We start from the raw sequence: 21,634 nt of genomic DNA, 5'->3' as shown, positions 1-21,634 counted from the left end.
AGAGCATTCCGTGGGCTCGTTCTAAGTGCAAAGGGAGTGGACCAGATAAAGAGTTCCTCTGTCCTACAACCAACTAAACTTGGCTCGCGAGCAGTTCAGCGCACACGTACGATCAATTATTATCCTTGATGAGTTTAGTTAATTGAGGAGAGCGTGATGATCAAATGATTTGTGATCAGATAGTGTAGAGTGGGTAAATCATTGTTTTTAGGTGTTGCACTGTACACTTTAAACGAAGACAGGTCTGTTCATGTTTCTCCATTAATGCGATAAATTTGAGAGGTGACAGAAGCTCCTACTCTGCCAAGTTTTGTTGCGAAGTTCAAGGCTAATGTTGGCAGAACTCTGGGCATATCACAAATAGAATGTTTTAAAACCCATTGCAGGAAAGGCTTAGTTTTGTACAACAGAGCCTTTGAAGCTCATTCATTCATCGTGGGGAAAGTATCTCACAAATGCGTTGTTCTTATAAGTTTGAAATATAATCTGGATATCGTGCATTGCACATGTCATTCTGTACTTTGCATATTTTTAACTTCTGATAAAGGATACAAGAAAAAAGGTAAAATAGTATCAGTGTACTTATTCTGTGTTCAGGTTCTTGGGTTGGAATACAGATAGATGCAGAGCAGGTGGTAGATTCATTTTACCGCAGGCAGTATTTCATTTATCACATGTGGTAAAATGCAAAGCAAAGTTATTCACTGTAGATTGCATTCTTCTAAGAGGCTCTAAATGAATGTTCATATTTCATTTACATGGTAAATGCATTCTGAGATGCAAGCCAAAAGGGAATAATCTGTATTGTAAGTAAAATACTACAAGGGCATAAAGTAATCATTGAAAGTGTACTAAGTCCAGTATTTACTTACCGTTAGTTATCCCGGTATAAGAACAATTATCAGGCGGTACTCTAAAGTTAGGGTCACCACTATATAACACGAAATACCAAAAATACTACCAACCAAAAATACCACCAGAAATACCTCTAACACTACGGTTTACCTCCTTGGAGTGTAATCTGCCCACCTGGGGACTGTCCTACTGCAGTAAATCCTGAACCTTTGTTTCCCTCCTGGCTGTGTTGGAAAGTGTGTTCCCCTGCTCACTTCTTGTGCATATGTATTGGGGTATAATCCTTTTTCTTTATAATGTAGCAGGAAACCTCTGCTAACTTCTCTGTGGCCTGTGAACAAGATGGATATTATTGTATGTATTATTGTCTTGGGGTCTACTCTTTAACCCACCTCTGGATGTTTATATGTATTGTGTCTGCCAATTGATTAGGGGCTTACATTTTAATGCAAAGAGTAAATTAGGCTTAACTGGCCATTTACTGTTTTTTTTAAATCTGCACGATACTCTGCTATGTGTTATGTTTAACCCGAGTCCTTATTTTTCCTATCATAAATATTGTATGTGTTCTGTGACAGAGCCATGCTAGGGTGAGGGAAACAGGTACACCTCCTGATCTGGGGTAGGCGGCCTACCAAAGCGTTCTACCCCAAACCAGAGCTAGTTCTACCCAGAGGCGGTGTGAGGGATTTTGGGGCCCCATGCCCTAATGCCCCTGAGTGTGCATTATTTGAGAACGATTGTACACTGTCCCCTACACAATGCTGGTCAGACCCTCTTCTGGCCCCAGTTATCTTTTGTCTTTTTCAGAACCAAAACTCTCAGGATGCACCTGGGTTCAACCAAGAGAACCCGGACTGCACGAAGAGGAAGGCAATCGAGGCACGACACTGAATGGACTGGGATTTTTCCTGCCCAAAATAGATGAGATATCCCACACCTGACCCACCAACCCCAGACAGACCTCAGAGGAATGGTGGAGAAATGGAAAATAAACTGACAGTGAAAAGGGACTTAAGGGAGCAGGGGAGAGACAGAAATCTTCACCAAGTCCAGGTGGACACAAAACTCACGAACACATCAAAACAGCTACAAGGAGGAAAACAAACAGCCTAAGCGCATGGCTACCACCCCACAAATAGAGATTCGAAAGGGGCCAGGGCCAAAAGCCTTCTTGAAGCCTTCTCAAGGATGCCCCAACCCCGAAGCGATACCATAGCCCGAGATTGGCCAAGGGGCGCAGTTGGCCCAGGGGAACGATGGGAGCCAGGGGGAATGTTGCAAGAGGGAAGGATGGGTTCTCAAAGGCAAACTAGCAGAGAGGAGATTGAAAGGTGTTTGGATGAGAACAGGTGGAGTGGTGGTGGCCCAAGGGACCAACCAGAGGACAGACAGACGGATGGACGGACGGTGGAGTGGAGTGGGGTGTTGAGGAGACTGTGGTAGTGTTTTGTGAGTATGCATGTAAGGTATTATGTAGGTGTGAGAGTGGTACCTGGTCTGTGTTGTGTGGTCGGGGGGTGAAAGGTGAGAGAGAAATAGAGAGAGGGGGAATGTATAGGGGGATTTGGAGAGCATGCAAGTGAGTATAAGTGATAGAGTGTACATTAGGAGATTGGTGAGAGAATGCAATGCGTTAGTGGGAGTAGTGGTGAGGGTGGAGTGAAGCAGGAGGAAGGTAGTTGGGAGAGATTGCCATAGGGACACCCCTAGTGGTACCCATTACAGCCTTCCCAAACCAGCTGCAAATCTGCCACCTGTCTGGGGATTTCTGAGACCATCTGAGACAGACCTTATAAATAAAGTGTACATTGTTCAGTGTATCAGTGTGGTGTGTTCTTCTGCAGTGTCTATTAGGATTAATTATAGCTCCCTGCGAGCCTTCCTCCTCCTGAAGCTAAGCCTGACTGCTCTGGTGCAGCGACCACTGGAGACCCTGGCCTTTCCCTTTGGGTGACGTACGGTTCTACCATAAGATGGTTAAACAGCCCTCATGAGAGGGTTGTGCAAAGATCTCCCTAACAGAACTTTTAACTGCAAATCAACGAGCTTCCAGTAGCTAAATCCTGTGTCTAGCCACTGGCTCATCACACCTCTATCATGCAGCTTTCTGAAACTGTTGACCTTCTACCCCACAATGGGCCAAATCTTCTGATCAGAGTTTGCTGAACCTTTAGTATCAAGCCTCCAGTTCACGAACACCTTTTCTGCAGATCAGTGACCCTCTAGCTCATAGTCTGCATCATTTGGCTCTCCGGATGTTTTGGACTACACATCCCATCAACTCTAGCCATGATAGTTAATAGCGAGGGATCATTGTAGTGGTAGTCCAAAACATCTGGATACCCACAGTTTGCAGACCCCTGCTTCAACCTAAGTTTCACTGTGCTTCTGACCTACAGCTATTTACGCCCCTTGCTTGATCACTGTGCTTGTAGTCTGCAGCTCACGGACATTCTACCCCCCAGCTCAAGAAGCCTTGAACGGTCAGCTTGCTAAGGCTCTATCCCACTGGACATGTAGCCTAGAGCTCACAGAGCCTCCAGCATCCAATTTACAGAGTAAGTAGCCTCCAGCTTCCAAAGCCTAAGGTCTAATTTCACCAAGCCTATAGGTTTGATGGGTTGTAGTGTAGAGGCTCGGTGAGTTGTGGGATCAGTACACTTGAGCCTACAGGCTGCACAGAGACTAAAGGACTGACTGTCAATGTGATATAGGTTAAAGGCTTAGTGGGCTCACGGCTAGAAGGTATGGCGCATGGAGCCTAAAGTCTTAGTGAGCTGGAGATTTAGTCACTAGTTCATCAAGTTTCTGGACTTCAGCTCACTAGAGCCCACAGCTCACCAAGTCACTAGTGTCCAGCTCCCTAATGCTCCAGCATCCAGCTCCCTGAGCCTCTAGTTTCCAGGTCTCTCTGAGACTTTAGCCTACAACTCCATGAACCCCTAAGCTGCAGCTCGGTCTATCTCTTGTCTCCGGATTGTACCTGCACAAACTGGGGAGAGTAATATGTTGTTCACATCAGACAATCTTTCACCAATTGCGGATAACACTTGGTCATTCTCAGCCTGTGGGGATTTCAACATTTAGTGCAGTTATCGCTTCACATTGGTACAAGTGCCACCTTTGTTGACAACTAGAAATGGGGCACTCCAATCTCTAAGGGTATCAATCAAATGCCTTTCATTGGCACAGAATTCAAACAAATGCTTTGATCGAATAAAGTGAAAGATGACCCCAGGTAACCAATGGCTCGCAGGGCACGGCCATTGGCAAAGAGCATGCAGGCAGCTGGCAGGTCACCTGACAGGCCCTTGGCCACAACCCCTCACCTGATTTGATGCTTGTGAATGGCAGTGTGTACTGTGCAATGAAGTCATTCTTCGAGGCAATATCGTAGTCCTCCACAACAAAGCGAACCATGGCCAGCTTGGGTACGTGGATCTTGAATTTCAGCGTTTCGTTCCAGATAGGATTAAATCCTGAGGCAGAAAGAAAGGAGAGAGGAGGTGATAACAGGAGTTGTTGCCATGAAACATTCTACAGCCTGGGCTTTCACTCCACAATGTGTTTTGACTATGATCAGAAGTGCACTGTCCTTAAGGCAAGATTATCCTACAGCCTAGTGACAGCAATGCTGGAGCTGAGGTAGTTGGCTGTTTGGTTCTCCAGACAATCAGATGATTATGTCCTAGCCCTTCAGTGGTGGAGCTCGTTGGTATATACCTTGATTTCCCAGGCTATCCTTTTAATGTGAGCATGGCTGACTTATTCACTCCATTGCAAAGGAACAACAGCTAACCAATTCCATCAAAGGCGAAACATGCAACATAGACAAGAAGAACGCCCAGCTGCCTAGATTCTATTTAACTTTGTAGTGCAGGTCCTGCTTACCATAAAGGCCTCGTTGTTGTGGGCATGCCTCATGCTGCTCTGTGACTCCCTCTCAATCCCTGTCCTGCTCTCTGACTTCCTGTGGCTATGCTGCTCCCAGCACACATCCATGGCCTTGTACTTGCAGAGGTCATATTGACCTGGACAAAGTAATGTTCATTGCAGTGTCATCGCACAAGCCTGCACTCTCGCTGTATTGGAGTTACTGGGATGGGAACTATGTAGCTCAGGCCTGCATCCTAGAAGACCCTGGTTAGCTTGGCACCAAAGCCACGCGGATCTCCTTTTCACTCCAGAGGCGCCAGCGGGTGCCTTACCCTCATACATGCATTACATTTTAACTTTGTGTGTTTGGTAATGTGTACAATGGAGCATTGGTACATTGCTATCAGCGATTTAAAGAATAATGTTTCGGGAGGACAGTGATCGCCTTGGGAGCAAGATGACACTGAGCAACACAGGTTCGATCCCCGGTCAGGCTTAGAAACCTCTAGATATTAAGCGCATTATAAATAACCAATCATTTCATTTCATTTCATTTCATTTCATTTCATTTGAATGGGCCATGTGAAATAGAGGAAAAGCTATAATTTGCAACTCATGAGGAAGTTAGAGTTGCAAGACCCTGTGCACTTGGTTCTAATTCCGCAGGAGCTCCTGCTTACTGGGCGATGCCTGATGCTCGGGATCTGTTTTTAGCTACAACTCAAATACTATTATAACCACAGTACTGAAACAAGTGCTGCTGAGCGCTGTTTCCTCTCTAGGCTGTCCCAGAACCGCAGACAGTAGCTGAAGGTCCTATAGAGCCTGGATGTAGCGGTGGAAAGTCACTAGCACTCTGCCCATTTAAGCACATCTCCATGCCGCCTCCTCACTCCTACACCTTACTCCTCAAGTGTCCTTTTCACTTGTCAGTCATCCTCCTAATTTCTCAGTCTTTACTCTTTATCCCTCCACCTAAGGCCTTCTCACTTGTCACACACTGAACATATTAGGACATTCTCCTCGCCATCCTCACACAACCTCTCTGTATTCCTCAATGCTCTTCCTGTCAGGTCTCTCCAGTTCAGGGGTTTCTCTGGTGTTGGGGGCAGGCTGGGTATAAAAGCGTTCTTTTGTTGTGTGTGTGGACTGGGGAATCTGTTCCCTTTGAGCAGATTTTCCTTAACGACTAGGCATCCATAACTCAAAATGGAGAGGGTGAAAAAAAGCGTGGTGGTTCTGGGTTGCTAGGCAGGAATTAGGAACCTTTGTGAAGGTTCTAAACTGCCTTTCATCTGTACAGCAACGGGGACAGTTCCACTTCTGAAGATTTCCTGAGGTAAATCGCTGTCCTGGTTCTCCCTCCTCGTTCTTCTATTTCTGCTGCTCTCCACCGCTGTCCTGTCTCTTCCTCCTCGTTCCTCTATTTCTGCTGCTTTCCACTAACTGTCCTGTCTCTCCCTCCTCATTCTTCTATTTCTGCTGCTCTCCACTCGCTGTCCTGGCTCTCCCTCCTCGTTCTTCTATTTCTTCTGCTCTCCACTCGCTGTCCTGGCTCTCCCTCCTCGTTCTTCTATTTCTTCTGCTCTCCACTCGCTGTCCTGGCTCTCCCTCCTGGTTCCTCTATTTCTGATGCTCTCCACTCGCTGTCCTGGCTCTCCCTCCTGGTTCCTCTATTTCTGCTGCTATCCACTCGCTGTCCTCGCTCTCCCTCCTCATTCTTCTATTTCTGCTGCTCTCCACTTGCTATCCTGGCTCTCCCTCCTCGTTCTTCTATTTCTTCTGCTCTCCACTCGCTGTCCTGGCTCTCCCTCCTCGTTCTTCTATTTCTGCTGCTTTCCACTCGCTGTCCTGGCTCTCCCTCCTGGTTCCTCTATTTCTGATGCTCTCCACTCGGGGTCCTGGCCCTCCCTCCTCGTTCTTCTATTTCTGCTGCTCTCCACTTGCTGGCCTGGCTTCCCTCCTGGTTCCTCTATTCCTGCTGCTCTACACTCGCTGTCCTGGCTCTCCCTCCTCGTTCTTCTATTTCTGCTGTTCTCCACTCACTATCCTGGTTCTACATCCTCATTCTTCTATTTCTGCTGCGCTCCACTCGCTGTCCTGGCTCTCCCTCCTCGTTCCTCTATTTCTGCTGGTCTCCACTCGCTATCCCTTCTCTCGCTCCTCATTCCTCTATTTCTGCTGCTCTCCACTCACTATCCTGGTTCTCCCTCCTCATTCTTCTATTTCTGCTGTTCTCCACTTGCTGTCCTGGCTCTCCCTCGTGGTTCCTCTATTCCTGCTGTGCTCCACTCACTGGCCTGGCTCTCCCTTCTCGTTCTTCTCTTTCTGCTGCTCTCCACTAGCTGTACTGGCTCTCCCTCCTCGTTCCTCTATTTCTGCGGATCTCCACTCGCTGTCCTGTCTCGCCCTCCGTGTTCCTTTATTTCTGATGCTCTCCACTCACTGCCCTGGCTCTCCCTCCTCGTTCTTCTATTTCTGCTGCTCTCCACTCGCTGTCCTGGCTCTCCCTTCTCGTTCCTCTATTTCTGCTGCTCTCCACTAACTGTCCTGTCTCTCCCTCCTTGTTCCTCTATTTCTGATGCTCTCTACTCACTATCCTGGCTCTCCCTCCTCATTCTTCTATTTCTGCTGCTCTCCACTCACTGTCCTGGCTCTCCCTCCTCGTTCTTCTATTTCTGCTGCTCTCCACTCACTATCCTGGTTCTCCCTCCTCATTCTTCTATTTCTGCTGCGCTCCACTCGCTGTCCTGGCTCTCCCTCCTCGTTCCTCTATTTCTGCTAGTCTCCACTCGCTATCCCTTCTCTCGCTCCTCATTCCTCTATTTCTGCTGCTCTCCACTCACTATCCTGGTTCTCCCTCCTCATTCTTCTATTTATGCTGCTCTCCACTTGCTGTCCTGGCTCTCCCTCCTTGTTCCTCTATTCCTGCTGTGCTCCACTCACTGGCCTGGCTCTCCGTCCTCGTTCTTCTATTTCTGCTGCTCTCCACTCGCTATCCTGGCTCTCCCTCCTCATTCTTCTATTTCTGCTGCTCTCCACTAGCTGTCCTGTCTCTCCCTCTTCGTTCCTTTATTTCTGAGGCTCTCCACTCACTGTCCTGGCTCTCCCTCCTGGTTCCTGTATTTCTGAGGCTCTCCATTCGCTGTCCTGACTCTCCCTTCTCGTTCTTCGCTTTCTGCTGCTCTCCACTCGCTGTCCTGGCTCTCCCTCCTCGTTCCTCGATTTCTGCTGCTCTCCACCCGCTGTGCTGTCTCTCCCTCCTCGTTCCTCTATTTCTGCTGCTCTCCACTCGCTGTCCTGGCTCTCCCTCCTGGTTCCTCTTTTTCTGATGCTCTCCACTCGCTGTCCTGGCTCTCCCTCCTCGTTCTTCTATTTCTGCTGCTCTCCACTCGCTGTCCTGGCTATCCCTCCTGGTTCCTCTATTCCTGCTGCTCTCCACTTGCTGTCCTGGCTCTCCGTCCTCGTCCTTCTATTTCTGCTGCTCTCCACTCGCTGTCCTGGCTCTCCCTCCTGGTTCCTCTTTTTCTGCTCCGCTCCACTCGCTGTCTTGGCTCTCCCTCTTCGTTCTTTTATTTATGCTGCTCTCCACTCAATGTCCTATCTCTCTCTCTCCTAATTGTTCTATTTCTGCTGCTCTCCACTGGCTGTCCTGGTTCTCCCTCCTTGTTCCTCTATTTCTGCTGATCTCCACTCGCTGTCCTGTCTCTCCCTCCTTGTTACTCCATTTCTGATGCTCTCCACTCACTGTCCTGGCTCTCCCTCCTCATTCTTCTATTTCGGCTGCGCTCCACTCGCTGTCCTGGCTCTCCCTCCTGGTTCCTCTATTCCTGCTGCTCTCCACTCGCTGTCCTGGCTCTCCGTCCCCGTTCTTCTATTTCTGCTGCTCTCCACTTGCTATCCTGGTTCTACTCCTCGTTCTTCTATTTCTGCTGCTCTCCACTCGCTGTCCTGTCTCTACCTCCTCGTTCTTCTATTTCTGCTGCTCTCCACTCGCTGTCCTGTCTCTTCCTCCTCTTTCTTCTATTTCTTCTGCTATCCACTCGCTGTGCTGGCTCTCCTCCCTCCTTCTTCTATTTCTGCTGCTCTCCACTCGCTATCCTGGCTCTCCCTCCTCGTTCTTCTATTTCTGCTGCTCTCCACTCGCTGTCCTGTCTCTTCCTCCTCGTTCCTCTATTTCTGATGCTCTCCACTAACTGTCCTGTCTCTCCCTCCTCATTCTTCTATTTCTGCTGCTATCCACTCGCTGTCCTCGCTCTCCCTCCTCATTCTTCTATTTCTTCTGCTCTCCACTCGCTGTCCTGGCTCTCCCTCCTCGTTCTTCTATTTCTTCTGCTCTCCACTCGCTGTCCTGGCTCTCCCTCCTGGTTCCTCTATTTCTGATGCTCTCCACTCGCTGTCCTGGCTCTCCCTCCTGGTTCCTCTATTTCTGCTGCTATCCACTCGCTGTCCTCGCTCTCCCTCCTCATTCTTCTATTTCTGCTGCTCTCCACTCGCTATCCTGGCTCTCCCTCCTCGTTCTTCTATTTCTTCTGCTCTCCACTCGCTGTCCTCGCTCTCCCTCCTCATTCTTCTATTTCTGCTGCTCTCCACTCGCTATCCTGGCTCTCCCTCCTCGTTCTTCTATTTCTTCTGCTCTCCACTCGCTGTCCTGGCTCTCCCTCCTCGTTCTTCTATTTCTGCTGCTTTCCACTCGCTGTCCTGGCTCTCCCTCCTGGTTCCTCTATTTCTGATGCTCTCCACTCGGGGTCCTGGCCCTCCCTCCTCGTTCTTCTATTTCTGCTGCTCTCCACTTGCTGGCCTGGCTTCCCTCCTGGTTCCTCTATTCCTGCTGCTCTACACTCGCTGTCCTGGCTCTCCCTCCTCGTTCTTCTATTTCTGCTGTTCTCCACTCACTATCCTGGTTCTACATCCTCATTCTTCTATTTCTGCTGCGCTCCACTCGCTGTCCTGGCTCTCCCTCCTCGTTCCTCTATTTCTGCTGGTCTCCACTCGCTATCCCTTCTCTCGCTCCTCATTCCTCTATTTCTGCTGCTCTCCACTCACTATCCTGGTTCTCCCTCCTCATTCTTCTATTTCTGCTGTTCTCCACTTGCTGTCCTGGCTCTCCCTCGTGGTTCCTCTATTCCTGCTGTGCTCCACTCACTGGCCTGGCTCTCCCTTCTCGTTCTTCTCTTTCTGCTGCTCTCCACTAGCTGTACTGGCTCTCCCTCCTCGTTCCTCTATTTCTGCGGATCTCCACTCGCTGTCCTGTCTCGCCCTCCGTGTTCCTTTATTTCTGATGCTCTCCACTCACTGTCCTGTCTCTCCGTCCTCATTCTTCTATTTCTGATGCTCTCCACTCACTGCCCTGGCTCTCCCTCCTCGTTCTTCTATTTCTGCTGCTCTCCACTCGCTGTCCTGGCTCTCCCTTCTCGTTCCTCTATTTCTGCTGCTCTCCACTAACTGTCCTGTCTCTCCCTCCTTGTTCCTCTATTTCTGATGCTCTCTACTCACTATCCTGGCTCTCCCTCCTCATTCTTCTATTTCTGCTGCTCTCCACTCACTGTCCTGGCTCTCCCTCCTCGTTCTTCTATTTCTGCTGCTCTCCACTCACTATCCTGGTTCTCCCTCCTCATTCTTCTATTTCTGCTGCGCTCCACTCGCTGTCCTGGCTCTCCCTCCTCGTTCCTCTATTTCTGCTAGTCTCCACTCGCTATCCCTTCTCTCGCTCCTCATTCCTCTATTTCTGCTGCTCTCCACTCACTATCCTGGTTCTCCCTCCTCATTCTTCTATTTATGCTGCTCTCCACTTGCTGTCCTGGCTCTCCCTCCTTGTTCCTCTATTCCTGCTGTGCTCCACTCACTGGCCTGGCTCTCCGTCCTCGTTCTTCTATTTCTGCTGCTCTCCACTCGCTATCCTGGCTCTCCCTCCTCATTCTTCTATTTCTGCTGCTCTCCACTAGCTGTCCTGTCTCTCCCTCTTCGTTCCTTTATTTCTGAGGCTCTCCACTCACTGTCCTGGCTCTCCCTCCTGGTTCCTGTATTTCTGAGGCTCTCCATTCGCTGTCCTGACTCTCCCTTCTCGTTCTTCGCTTTCTGCTGCTCTCCACTCGCTGTCCTGGCTCTCCCTCCTCGTTCCTCGATTTCTGCTGCTCTCCACCCGCTGTGCTGTCTCTCCCTCCTCGTTCCTCTATTTCTGCTGCTCTCCACTCGCTGTCCTGGCTCTCCCTCCTGGTTCCTCTTTTTCTGATGCTCTCCACTCGCTGTCCTGGCTCTCCCTCCTCGTTCTTCTATTTCTGCTGCGCTCCACTCGCTGTCCTGGCTCTCCCTCCCCATTCTTCTATTTCTGCTCCTCTCCACTCGCTGTCCTGGCTATCCCTCCTGGTTCCTCTATTCCTGCTGCTCTCCACTTGCTGTCCTGGCTCTCCGTCCTCGTCCTTCTATTTCTGCTGCTCTCGACTCGGTGTCCTGGCTCTCCCTCCTGGTTCCTCTTTTTCTGCTCCGCTCCACTCGCTGTCTTGGCTCTCCCTCTTCGTTCTTTTATTTATGCTGCTCTCCACTCAATGTCCTATCTCTCTCTCTCCTAATTGTTCTATTTCTGCTGCTCTCCACTGGCTGTCCTGGTTCTCCCTCCTTGTTCCTCTATTTCTGCTGATCTCCACTCGCTGTCCTGTCTCTCCCTCCTTGTTACTCCATTTCTGATGCTCTCCACTCACTGTCCTGGCTCTCCCTCCTCATTCTTCTATTTCGGCTGCGCTCCACTCATTGTCCTGGCTCTCCCTCCTGGTTCCTCTATTCCTGCTGCTCTCTACTCGCTGTCCTGGCTCTCCGTCCCCGTTCTTCTATTTCTGCTGCTCTCCACTTGCTATCCTGGTTCTACTCCTCGTTCTTCTATTTCTGCTGCTCTCCACTCGCTGTCCTGTCTCTCCCTCCTCGTTCTTCTATTTCTGCTGCTCTCCACTCGCTGTCCTGTCTCTTCCTCCTCTTTCTTCTATTTCTTCTGCTATCCACTCGCTGTGCTGGCTCTCCTCCCTCCTTCTTCTATTTCTGCTGCTCTCCACTCGCTATCCTGGCTCTCCCTCCTCGTTCTTCTATTTCTTCTGCTCTCCACTCGCTGTCCTGGCTCTCCCTCCTCGTTCCTCTGTTTCTGCTGCTCTCCACTCGCTATCCTGTCTCTCCCTCCTGGTTCCTCTATTTCTGATGCTCTCCACTCGTTGTCCTGGCCCTCCCTCCTTGTTCTTCTATTTCTGCTGCTCTCCACTTGCTGTCCTGGCTTCCCTCCTGGTTCCTCTATTCCTGCTGCTCTCCACTCGCAGTCCTGGCTCTCCCTCCTCGTTCTTCTATTTCTGCTGCTCTCCACTCACTATCCTGGTTCTCCCTCCTCATTTTTCTATTTCTGCTGTGCTCCACTCGCTGTCCTGGCTCTCCCTCCTCGTTCCTCTATTTCTACTGGTCTCCACTCGCTATCCCTTCTCTCGCTCCTCCTTCCTCTATTTCTGCTGCTGTCCACTCACTATCCTGGTTCTCCCTCCTCATTCTTCTATTTCGGCTGCTCTCCACTTGCTGTCCTGGCTCTCCCTCCTGGTTCCTCTATTCCTGCTGTGCTCCACTCACTGGCCTGGCTCTCCGTCCTCGTTCTTCTATTTCTGCTGCTCTCCACTCGCTATCCTGGCTCTCCCTCCTCATTCTTCTATTTCTGCTGCTCTCCACTCGCTGTCCTGTCTCTCCCTCTTCGTTCCTCTATTTCTGAGGCTCTCCACTCACTGTCCTGGCTCTCCCTCCTGGTTCCTGTATTTCTGAGGCTCTCCACTCGCTGTCTTGGCTCTCCCTTCTCATTCTTCTGTTTCTGCTGCTCTCCACTCGCTGTACTGGCTCTCCCTCCTCGGTCCTCTATTTCTGCTGATCTCCACTCGCTGTCCTGTCTCCCCCTCCTCGTTCCTCTATTTCTGATGCTCTCCACTCACTGCCCTGGCTCTCCCTCCTCGTTCTTCTATTTCTGCTGCTCTCCACTCGCTGTCCGGACTCTCACTCCTCGTTCCTCTATTTCTGATGCTCTCCACTCACTATCCTGGCTCTCCCTCCTCATTCTTCAATTTCTGCTGCTCTCCACTTGCTGTCCTGGCTTCCCTCCTGGTTCCTCTATTCTTGCTGCTCTCCACTCGCTGTCCTGGCTCTCCCTCCTCGTTCTTCTATTTCTGCTGCTCTCCACTCACTATCCTGGTTCTCCCTCCTCATTCTTCTATTTCTGCTACGCTCCACTCGCTGTCCTGGCTCTCCCTCCTCGTTCCTCTATTTCTGCTGGTCTCCACTCGCTATCCCTTCTCTTGCTCCTCATTCCTTTATTTCTGCTGTTCTCCACTCACTATCATGGTTCTCCCTCCTCAGTCTTCTATTTCTGCTGCCCTCCACTTGCTGTCCTGGCTCTCCCTCCTGCTTCCTCTATTCCTGCTGTGCGCCACTCACTGGCCTGGCTCTACATCCTCATTCTTCTATTTATGCTGCTCTCCATTTGCTATCCTGGCTCTCCCTCCTCATTCTTCTATTTCTGCTGCTCTCCACTCGCTGTCCTGTCTCACCTTCTTCGTTCCTCTATTTCTGAGGCTCTCCACTCACTGTCCTGGCTCTCCTTCCTGGTTCCTGTATTTCTGAGGCTCTCCATTCGCTGTCCTGTCTCTCCCTTCTCTTTCTTCTCTTTCTGCTGCTCTCCACTCGCTGTCCTGGCTCTCCCTCCTCGTTCCTCTATTTCTGCTGCTCTCCACTAGCTGTCCTGTCTCTCCCTCCTCGTTCCTCTATTTCTGCTGCTCTCCACTCGCTGTCCTGGCTCTCCCTCTGAAAGGGGCCCCTAGGGGTCCCTCACGTCTATGGAAACAAGGCAAGTCACCACACACGATAGATACGCCAGACACAAAGTTTTATTCCCAAAGCTAGGGTTTATTGCAAAGCAAATAGTCTCAGTTGGCCAACTCAGTCTCACGCCCCGCAACGTGTATCTCTAGACCTTGAGGGACGCAAGAGAGCGAATTACGTTCATCATTTACATATATACAAAATGCATATCATACAATCAGCTGTGACATGTTTAACACCCCCCCCTTTATTGGGTTTCTTTGAACTTGGTTTGATGATGGACACTTTCGATAAATGTGACACCTTCAAATATCTATTCTAGTAACAATATGCAACTTTGCAAGTGCGGAGACATCTTTTACTTGTTGAACAGAACACAGTGCTTCTGTTCTTGGAAGCAAGCTACATACGGGGGAAGAGTCACATTCCAGACCTTGCTATCTATGAGGTGCTATTCGTGTCCTGGGAGCTGACACGCTCTACAGGGCTCGGTAAAGGGGGGGCGTAAGAAGAGCATAATTCAAGCCTTTAGCTGCTTTATTCTAACATATTCTACCATATAACGAGACTGGCTGGCAGCTGTGAAATGATTAAATGCCCTGCGGCTCTGCTTCAAGGCTACATTCGGGAGAGAGCCGGGCATTCCTTCCCGGCGCTGCCTACGTTGTGTTTCAACTAACTCTATTAGCCTCGTGGCCCTGTCCTTTCACGTTCAGACAACAATATTAACAGTCGAGCAGTGTAAGCAGAAAATGTGCTGCAAAGCAATTTGAACAGAAAGCAATGAGCAATTGTTAGAAAACAAAATGGCGATCCTTGTTTCATCAAAATGGCAGTTCATTGGTAAACTCGGAAACCTGTATTTCTATCGTATTGTGCATGAGACGGTTGGCCTTCGGCCACCAAAATACGTTTGCCGTCAATCATGAGAGGTATCCATTTTTCTAGACTGACAAACCCTCCTTTGGCCGTATGCCAAACGTCTCATTCATCTATTTTATCCTCCTCTGATGACGATAAGTCCAAAGCACTTATGTCGGAATCTTGCATGCTATTATAAGTATCATCATCTTCATTAATATCTATAGCCATTAATTCTTTCACTGTTTTTATTTCATGTGTGTCTCTGTCATCCCAGCCATAAGTTTGCTTTCTTTTTGTTATCATATGCATACATCCCTTCATACATCCCTCAGTTACCTCAGTGCAAACTAACAGTAGGCAGTGTATGCAACAACAGCACGTTATGAATATTCCAAACACCACTACTAATATCGAGATCAACTTCCATCCCCAAGAACGCAGTATTCCCAAAAACCAGGACTCTATTCCCCAGCCCCCTTCTCCAGTTGGGAGTTCGGAGCTTAGGACATGCATTTTCTTCATTGCTTCAAAATTGTAGGGGAATAGTCATCTACAAATACACAGCACGCTGATCCCACAATCTTACAAATTCCCCCACGATCAACCAGGATCACATTGAGAGCCATTCTATTTTGCAGCGTCATTAACCTGATTCCTTTTTCTTCCAACGTCATGTTAAATAGTATATCTGTCGTTGTGTTTATGGTATCTTTTAGCATTCTGGACAGCTGCCTTATGTTATAGGAGTTCACTATCTGGGACAAAAATGGAATGAATGATTTTGCTACGTCAGTCGCTATCAAAACACCTTCGCTACTCCTTTTGGTTCTAGATCTGGATAGTCTGGCCATTTCTGCTGTTTCTAAGAGGAACACTCCCGAGAACAGTAGACCTAGGTAACATGTACCTCCCCAGTTTCTGGGCAACTAAGGATATGCTTTCTCTCCACATATAAAATAGACTGGATCTCCCACATATACTGGTTCTATTTCCCATTTTAATACCACTGTATTCATGCATCCAGTAAATGTTCCTACTGAATAGGAGCCTTTCTTTTTTAGACAAAAAGGGACAGTTCTCGGTTTATAATTCACTGTGTAAGAAGGGGGAACTTGTAACGCTCACCTGATTCCCACGGAGGCGCAGGTCTTGGCAGGAAGGTGTCTGTGACTCGAAAAGTGATGTGCAGGACTCGATTGGCTTCTGGGGTCGAACCTCTTCGCACTGTGTGTCGAACTCGAAGAGTGAGGTTTCTGCAGGTGAAAGAATATGGGGGTTAATGGTCTGGGTTGTTGAATGTCCCTCTCTCTCTCTCTCTCTCTCTCTTCCCAGCTTTTCCGTAGAGCCCCCAGGTCAACTTGCTCACCTTAGATAGGTGAATGCTGGACTCTCCATCTGCGTCTGGTGCAGGGTGCCGTTGCCAGTTCCTTCACTGGTGAAACATAGGCCTCTTGAATTCAGAGGATGGTTACCGTCGTTATCTGCACGAGCGGTGAGTTTCTGGACACCTTTTAGTCTTTAAAGTCTTTAGGTGCGTGGCACGTTAATATCGAATAAGACTCTGTATAATGCTTTTCCCTTTTTGTCTTGCAGGACTTTTGAGATGGAAGATGGAGTGAAGCGCCTGGAAATTCGTAAATAAGGCAAGCGCTCTAATTGTCTTTTTCCTTGCAGCTTAGTTCGTGCTGAAGAGACGCCGGAGTATCTGCAGGCGTTCTAATGCAAGGAGCGCGATGGGCGTAAGTAAATACCTGTCTAATGTCTCTTCTTTTGTCTTTCAGATGTTGGACTGCAGCGCCGGAGTCTGCGGAATGCCAGTAAGTGATTACAATGCTTTTGTCTTCACAGGCGGCGGTGCAGAATGAAGAAATCCGGAATTCACGGCGTGCCGGTAAGTATGGCAATGCTTTTGTCTTTGCAGGTGGAGATGCGGCGTGAAGAAACGGCCGCAGCCGATGGATCAGGTGAGTAAGCACTGCGTGTAAAGATTGCCTTGCTAACCTGTTGTTTCTTGTCTTTGCAGGTGCTGCTGTTGACTGGATACAGAAATGGTTAGTATAATTCTTGCAGGTTCAGGATCGAAAGAAGAAAGGCCGGAGCAGACTCGGTGAGCGTTCTGCTGCAGATGCAGAATAACGCAAAGCACGCTTCATCTATCGGGTATGGTTTAAATAGCCTTGGAGTGATGAGGCGTCTTCTTCCACGGCCCCGCCTGGGTAAGAAAAGAGTTCCAGTTTCCAGAAGAGTTCCAGTGCTGTATCCAGGGAGTGGAGCTGCCCCACCCAGGTAAGAAAGTAGTTCCTGTTCACAGAGGGCTTCTAAGCGGCTGGTAAGTAAGCAGCATGGTCTGCTGCAGGTAAGTCCACCCAAGCATCTTCACACCTATTATGAGCCCGGCGCTTCCAGTGCCGGGACCGACGGTTTTGATGAGCCTGGTGCCACCGGCACCAGGACAAGGTCCAAAAGGTCCCAGTGGGGACCGGCTGGTACCTAGGATTAGGGTTAGGGGCCTGCTTCCAAGGACGTTGGGCTGGTCCTGGCTCCTTGGAAGCAGTGATCATGACAGCACCCCCCCTCAAGGCCCCTCCTAAGCGTGTCTTCTCCGGGGGTTTTGGCTTGTCGGGGTGATTCAGATGGAACTTCTTGACCAGACGAGGTGCGTGGACATATTCTGAGGGTTTCCAAGACCTTTCCTGGGGGCCGTATCCTTTCCAATCAACCAGATAATATAACTTAGATTTGGAGATTTTGGAGTCTAGGATGTTCTTTACTTCGAATTCAAGTTCTCCATCTACTAAAACCGGTTCTGGGAGTTCAGTCAATCGGGTTTCTGGTTGTACTGGTTGTAATAAGGAGACATGGAATACTGGATGTATTTTCATATGCGTAGGTAATTCCAATTTGACAGCCACCGGATTAATTATGGCAGATATGGGATAGGGTCCAAGGTATCTCGGGATGAAGGTGCAGGGTCCTTTTAGAGGCAGGTGCTTAGTGGATAACCAGACCTGATCTCCTACAGCGTAGTGAGGGGCCTCTTTACGGTGTCGATCTGCTCCTTTTTTGAATTGAGCTTTAGCTCTTTGCAGATGGGCAGTGGCTTCCTTAAAAGCACGGGTGATCTCCGAGTGTAAGTGATCCACAGCAGGTGCTTCGAATTCTTGGGGAGGATCCAGGTTAGAGGTTCTAGGATGGTGTCCGTATAATAGGAAAAAGGGAGTCTTCCTGGTTCCAGAATTAGTCGAATTATTGTAAGCGTATTCAGCGATCCAAAGAATATCCTTCCAGGGGTTTTCAGTTTGTTGGAGCATGCAACGTAGATATTGCTCTAGAGTCTGATTTGTCCTCTCGGTTTGTCCGTCAGTTTGGGGATGGTGACTAGTTGAAAGTCTTACATCAATTTGGGCTAGACGACAGCAACTGCGCCAGAAGTGGGAGATGAATTGACTTCCCCTATCGGAGACTAAAACCGAGGGAAAACGTGTAACCGAACGATGTTTTCTAAGAATTCTCGGGCCAATACTGAGGCTGAAGGTAGACCCTTCAGGGGAATGAAGTGAGCCATCTTGGAGAATAGATCCACGACTACTAAAATGGTAGTATACCTCGAGCATGGAGGTAAGTCCGTGATGAAATCCATGGACAGGGTATGCCATGGACAGGGAGGGATGTCTAGTGGCTGTAATAGGCCGGCTGGTTTCTCCTTCTGACTTTTATTCTGGGCACACACACCGCAGGAGATTACAAAGTCTCTAATATCCTTTTTCCATGATGGCCACCAGAAATGTCTTTTAATCTTTTCCATGGTTTTGGTAATGCCAGGGTGACCCTCCATTAGAGAGTCGTGATAACAGGAGATTACTTGTTTTTGAATTTTCTCACAGGGCAAGTGCAATCGTCCTCAGAAATATGGTAGGTCTTGATCCACTGAGAATTCTTTTCCCTTTAATTGCCAGTCCTGCAAATCGGCCGGAGTTAGAAGTGATTTAACCATGGTCTTGATGTCTTCAAAAGATTGAGCACTGACCAAACCCAAAATCCTTTGTTCTGGGATTATGGGTATTGGTTCTGGATTGGTCAATTGTTCATCTACTCCCATACGGGAGAGGGCATCTGCTTTTCCGTTCTTACTGCCTGGTCGATAAGTAATTATAAAGTCAAATTCAGCCAGAAACAGAGCCCAGCGAAGCTGTCTGGAAGACTGAGCTTTGGCCGTCTTTAAATATTGTAAATTGCGGTGATCAGTCATTACGGTGACTGTGGTTCTGGCTCCTAGAAGATAATGCCGCCAGGCTTTAAAGGCCGATCTGATAGCTAAAAGTTCCTTGTCTGTAATTGAATAGTTGATCTCGGGAGCTGAAAACTTGCGGGACCAAAAGGCTACAGGATGTAATTGGTGTGTGACCGGATCTCTTTGTGATAAAACTGCCCCCATAGCAAGACTAGAAGCATCCGTTTCCACGATGTAGGGGAGTTCTGGGCGAGGGTGTTTTAGAACAGGTGCAGAAATGAATTTAGCTTTTAAGTCTTGAAAAGCTTGTTCTGCTTCAGAAGACCACTCAAAACGTTTGTTCTTTTTTAACCGAGCGGTGATGGGCTGGACTATCTGAGAAAATTCAGGAATGAATCTGTGGTAAAAGTTAGCGAAGCCTAACATGCTTTGAACTCCTTTTACAGAGGTTGGTGATGGCCACTTGATGATTGCATCAACTTTCTTTGAATCCATATGGACTCCGTTAGGTGACAATATGAATCCCAGGAACTCGACTTCAGTTACGTTGAAAACGCATTTTTCAAGCTTAGCAAAAAGATTATGTTGACGCAATCTCTCGAGAACCTTTTTAACGTGTCTCTGATGTTCCTCTTCAGATGATGAATAGACGAGGATGTCATCAATGTAGACAACAACACACACGTCTATGAGTTCTCTAAGGACATCGTTCATAAAATATTGGAAAGCGGCAGGAGCGTTACAAAGTCCAAAGGGCATCACTTGATATTCGAATAGCCCGTACTTGGTGCGGAAGGCCGTTTTCCATTCATCGCCCTCTTTTATCCGTGCCAAGTGGTAGGCTCCTCTGAGATCCAACTTTGTATATATACATGCGTCTTTGACTTGGTCCAGGAGTTCAGGGATCAAAGGTAACGGGTATCTGTTTTTAACGGTGATTTGATTCAGGGCGCGGTAATCTATGCAAGTCCTAAGGTCTCCTTCCTTTTTCGGAACGAAGAACAAAGCCGATGAAGCTGGAGATTTTGAAGGACGGATAAACCCGTTAGCTAGGTATTGGTCCAGATATTGTCTGAGGTGAAGATTCTCTGGCTCGGTGAGGGCATAAATCCTGCTGCAAGGAGGAGTTGTTCCGGGTATCAGATCTATTTGACAGTCGTAGGACCTATGAGGAGGCAGGGTGTTAGCTTGATCCTTCCGGAAGACGTCTTGGAATTCCTGGTATTCGGGAGGTAATTTGAGAACCTCCTCAGAAGAGATTGCCGCCAGTGAAACATCAGGCCGAGGATAACAAGTGGTAAAACATTCTGGAAACTGAACCGCCAATCGATCTGAAGATTGTGCTTCTCTAACCAAGGGATTCCCAGAATGATCTGGAACTGAGGGGCCTTGATCACATCGAACACGATTCTCTCCCGGTGTCCATCTTGACTCACTAGCGTCACTTTTTGGGTGGTGTACGTTACTGGTCCGGAGGCTATCTCCGTGCCATCCACCGTAGTGATGATGGGCCTGATACACAGAGCGTTTTCCAATGGGATTGCGCCATTGTAAAATGCGTCTGTGAATCAGGCAGGATGTCTTTTACTGCCTTAGGGACAAGGGGTAGATTCATCCTGGATACCATTTCACGGTCACATAATTACCGATTGCTCCGCTGTCGATGTCAGCTTCAATTGCATGCAAACGATCCGGACATTCAGGACTAATGAGGACCATGGGTACCACGAAATGCGAGGTCACAGGACAGATCTTAACGCTCAGCAAGAGGACCTCTACTCTTGTCGGGCTAGGTCGTTTCCCTGCTCAGAATTTGTGGTACAGGTATCCGCGGCTCCTACAGCCTTCTTAGCTGGTTTCACTGGACAGTCCCGAAGAAAGTGTCCTGAGTTTCCGCAATAGAGGCATAGTTGCAGCTGCCTTCTTCTTTCCCGCTCTTTCTGGGTTAAAGGTCCTTTCATGCCCCCTATTTGCATGGGTTCCACAGTGTCAGCTCCCCTAGTAGAGGTCTGTGGTTTAGAAAACACTCGGGTATCAAATTTCGAACAATCTGCCTTCCTGTTCTGTAGTCTGTGGTCCAATTGGACAACTAAGTCAATATAGTCTGAGCATTCTTGTGGAGGTTTCACAACTTGAGCTAACACATCCTTGAGCTCTCCATGCAGGCCTCTGTAGAAAAGCGTTATTCTCTTATCCTCGGGCCATTGAGTTTCCACTATAAGTCTGTTGAATGAGGCTATATAAGTCAAGAGGTCTTGATTACCCTGTCGTAATGAAAGAAGTTCATTGTCCAAGGCCTGCCCTTGTGCATGTCTTGCGAACAGTTTCTCCATGCTGGACTGGAAGGCCTGGAAATCATGTAAAACCGGATCATCCTGGGTGACTAAAGGGATCGACCAATCTGCGGCGCTGCCACTGAGATAAGAAAGCACGAAAGCCACCTTGGTCTGGTCAGTTGGGAATGCAGCTGGTCGACATAAGAAGTGTAGGCGGCACTGGTTGATGAACACTGCGAATTTCTTCGGATCACCAGAAAAGCGTTCGGGCGGAGCCAAGGGCACATTACCGGGCAGATTGATTTGCACTGGATTTAAAGATGATGCAGAAGGATAACTTCCTCCTGGAGCGGGCAAAGGTGTCTGTCCTGCCTGCGTTTGTAACAACTGCCTAGCGAGGTCCTCTGTTCGCTCCTTGGAAATTATCAGTTCTCTTCTTAGACAGTTCGTTTCCTGACGAGCTGCATGTACTTCTGCTCTTAATTCCCCGAGCTACTGGGCTAATTGATCAGTGTCTGAGGTTTCCATTGCGCCTGGGTAGGAGTTTTGTGGTGGGCTTCGCGTTCTGTAACGCTCACCTGATTCCCACGGAGGCGCAGGTCTTGGCAGGAAGGTGTCTGTGACTCGAAAAGTGATGTGCAGGACTCGATTAGCTTCTGGGGTCGAACCTCTTCGCACTGTGTGTCGAACTCGAAGAGTG

The 21,634-nt window shown here is 48.7% G+C and overlaps 1 protein-coding gene across 1 annotated transcript in view; it reads right to left on the bottom strand.

The window, feature by feature from the left end:
• PLCD4 (phospholipase C delta 4) overlaps positions 1-21,634 on the bottom strand; it is a 679,750-nt gene that overhangs the window by 9,617 nt on the left and 648,499 nt on the right. The window contains exon 15 of the mRNA XM_069616847.1: positions 4,188-4,337. Coding sequence (XP_069472948.1) covers positions 4,188-4,337 — 150 coding nt within the window. The remainder of the gene's footprint in view (positions 1-4,187; positions 4,338-21,634) is intronic.

Source organism: Ambystoma mexicanum, chromosome 9 (genome assembly GCF_040938575.1).
Source record: "Ambystoma mexicanum isolate Mex_15411 chromosome 9, UKY_AmexF1_1, whole genome shotgun sequence".
In the NCBI taxonomy this organism is placed as follows: Eukaryota; Metazoa; Chordata; class Amphibia; order Caudata; family Ambystomatidae; genus Ambystoma; species Ambystoma mexicanum.
This window is presented reverse-complemented; position numbering and strand designations above follow the sequence as displayed.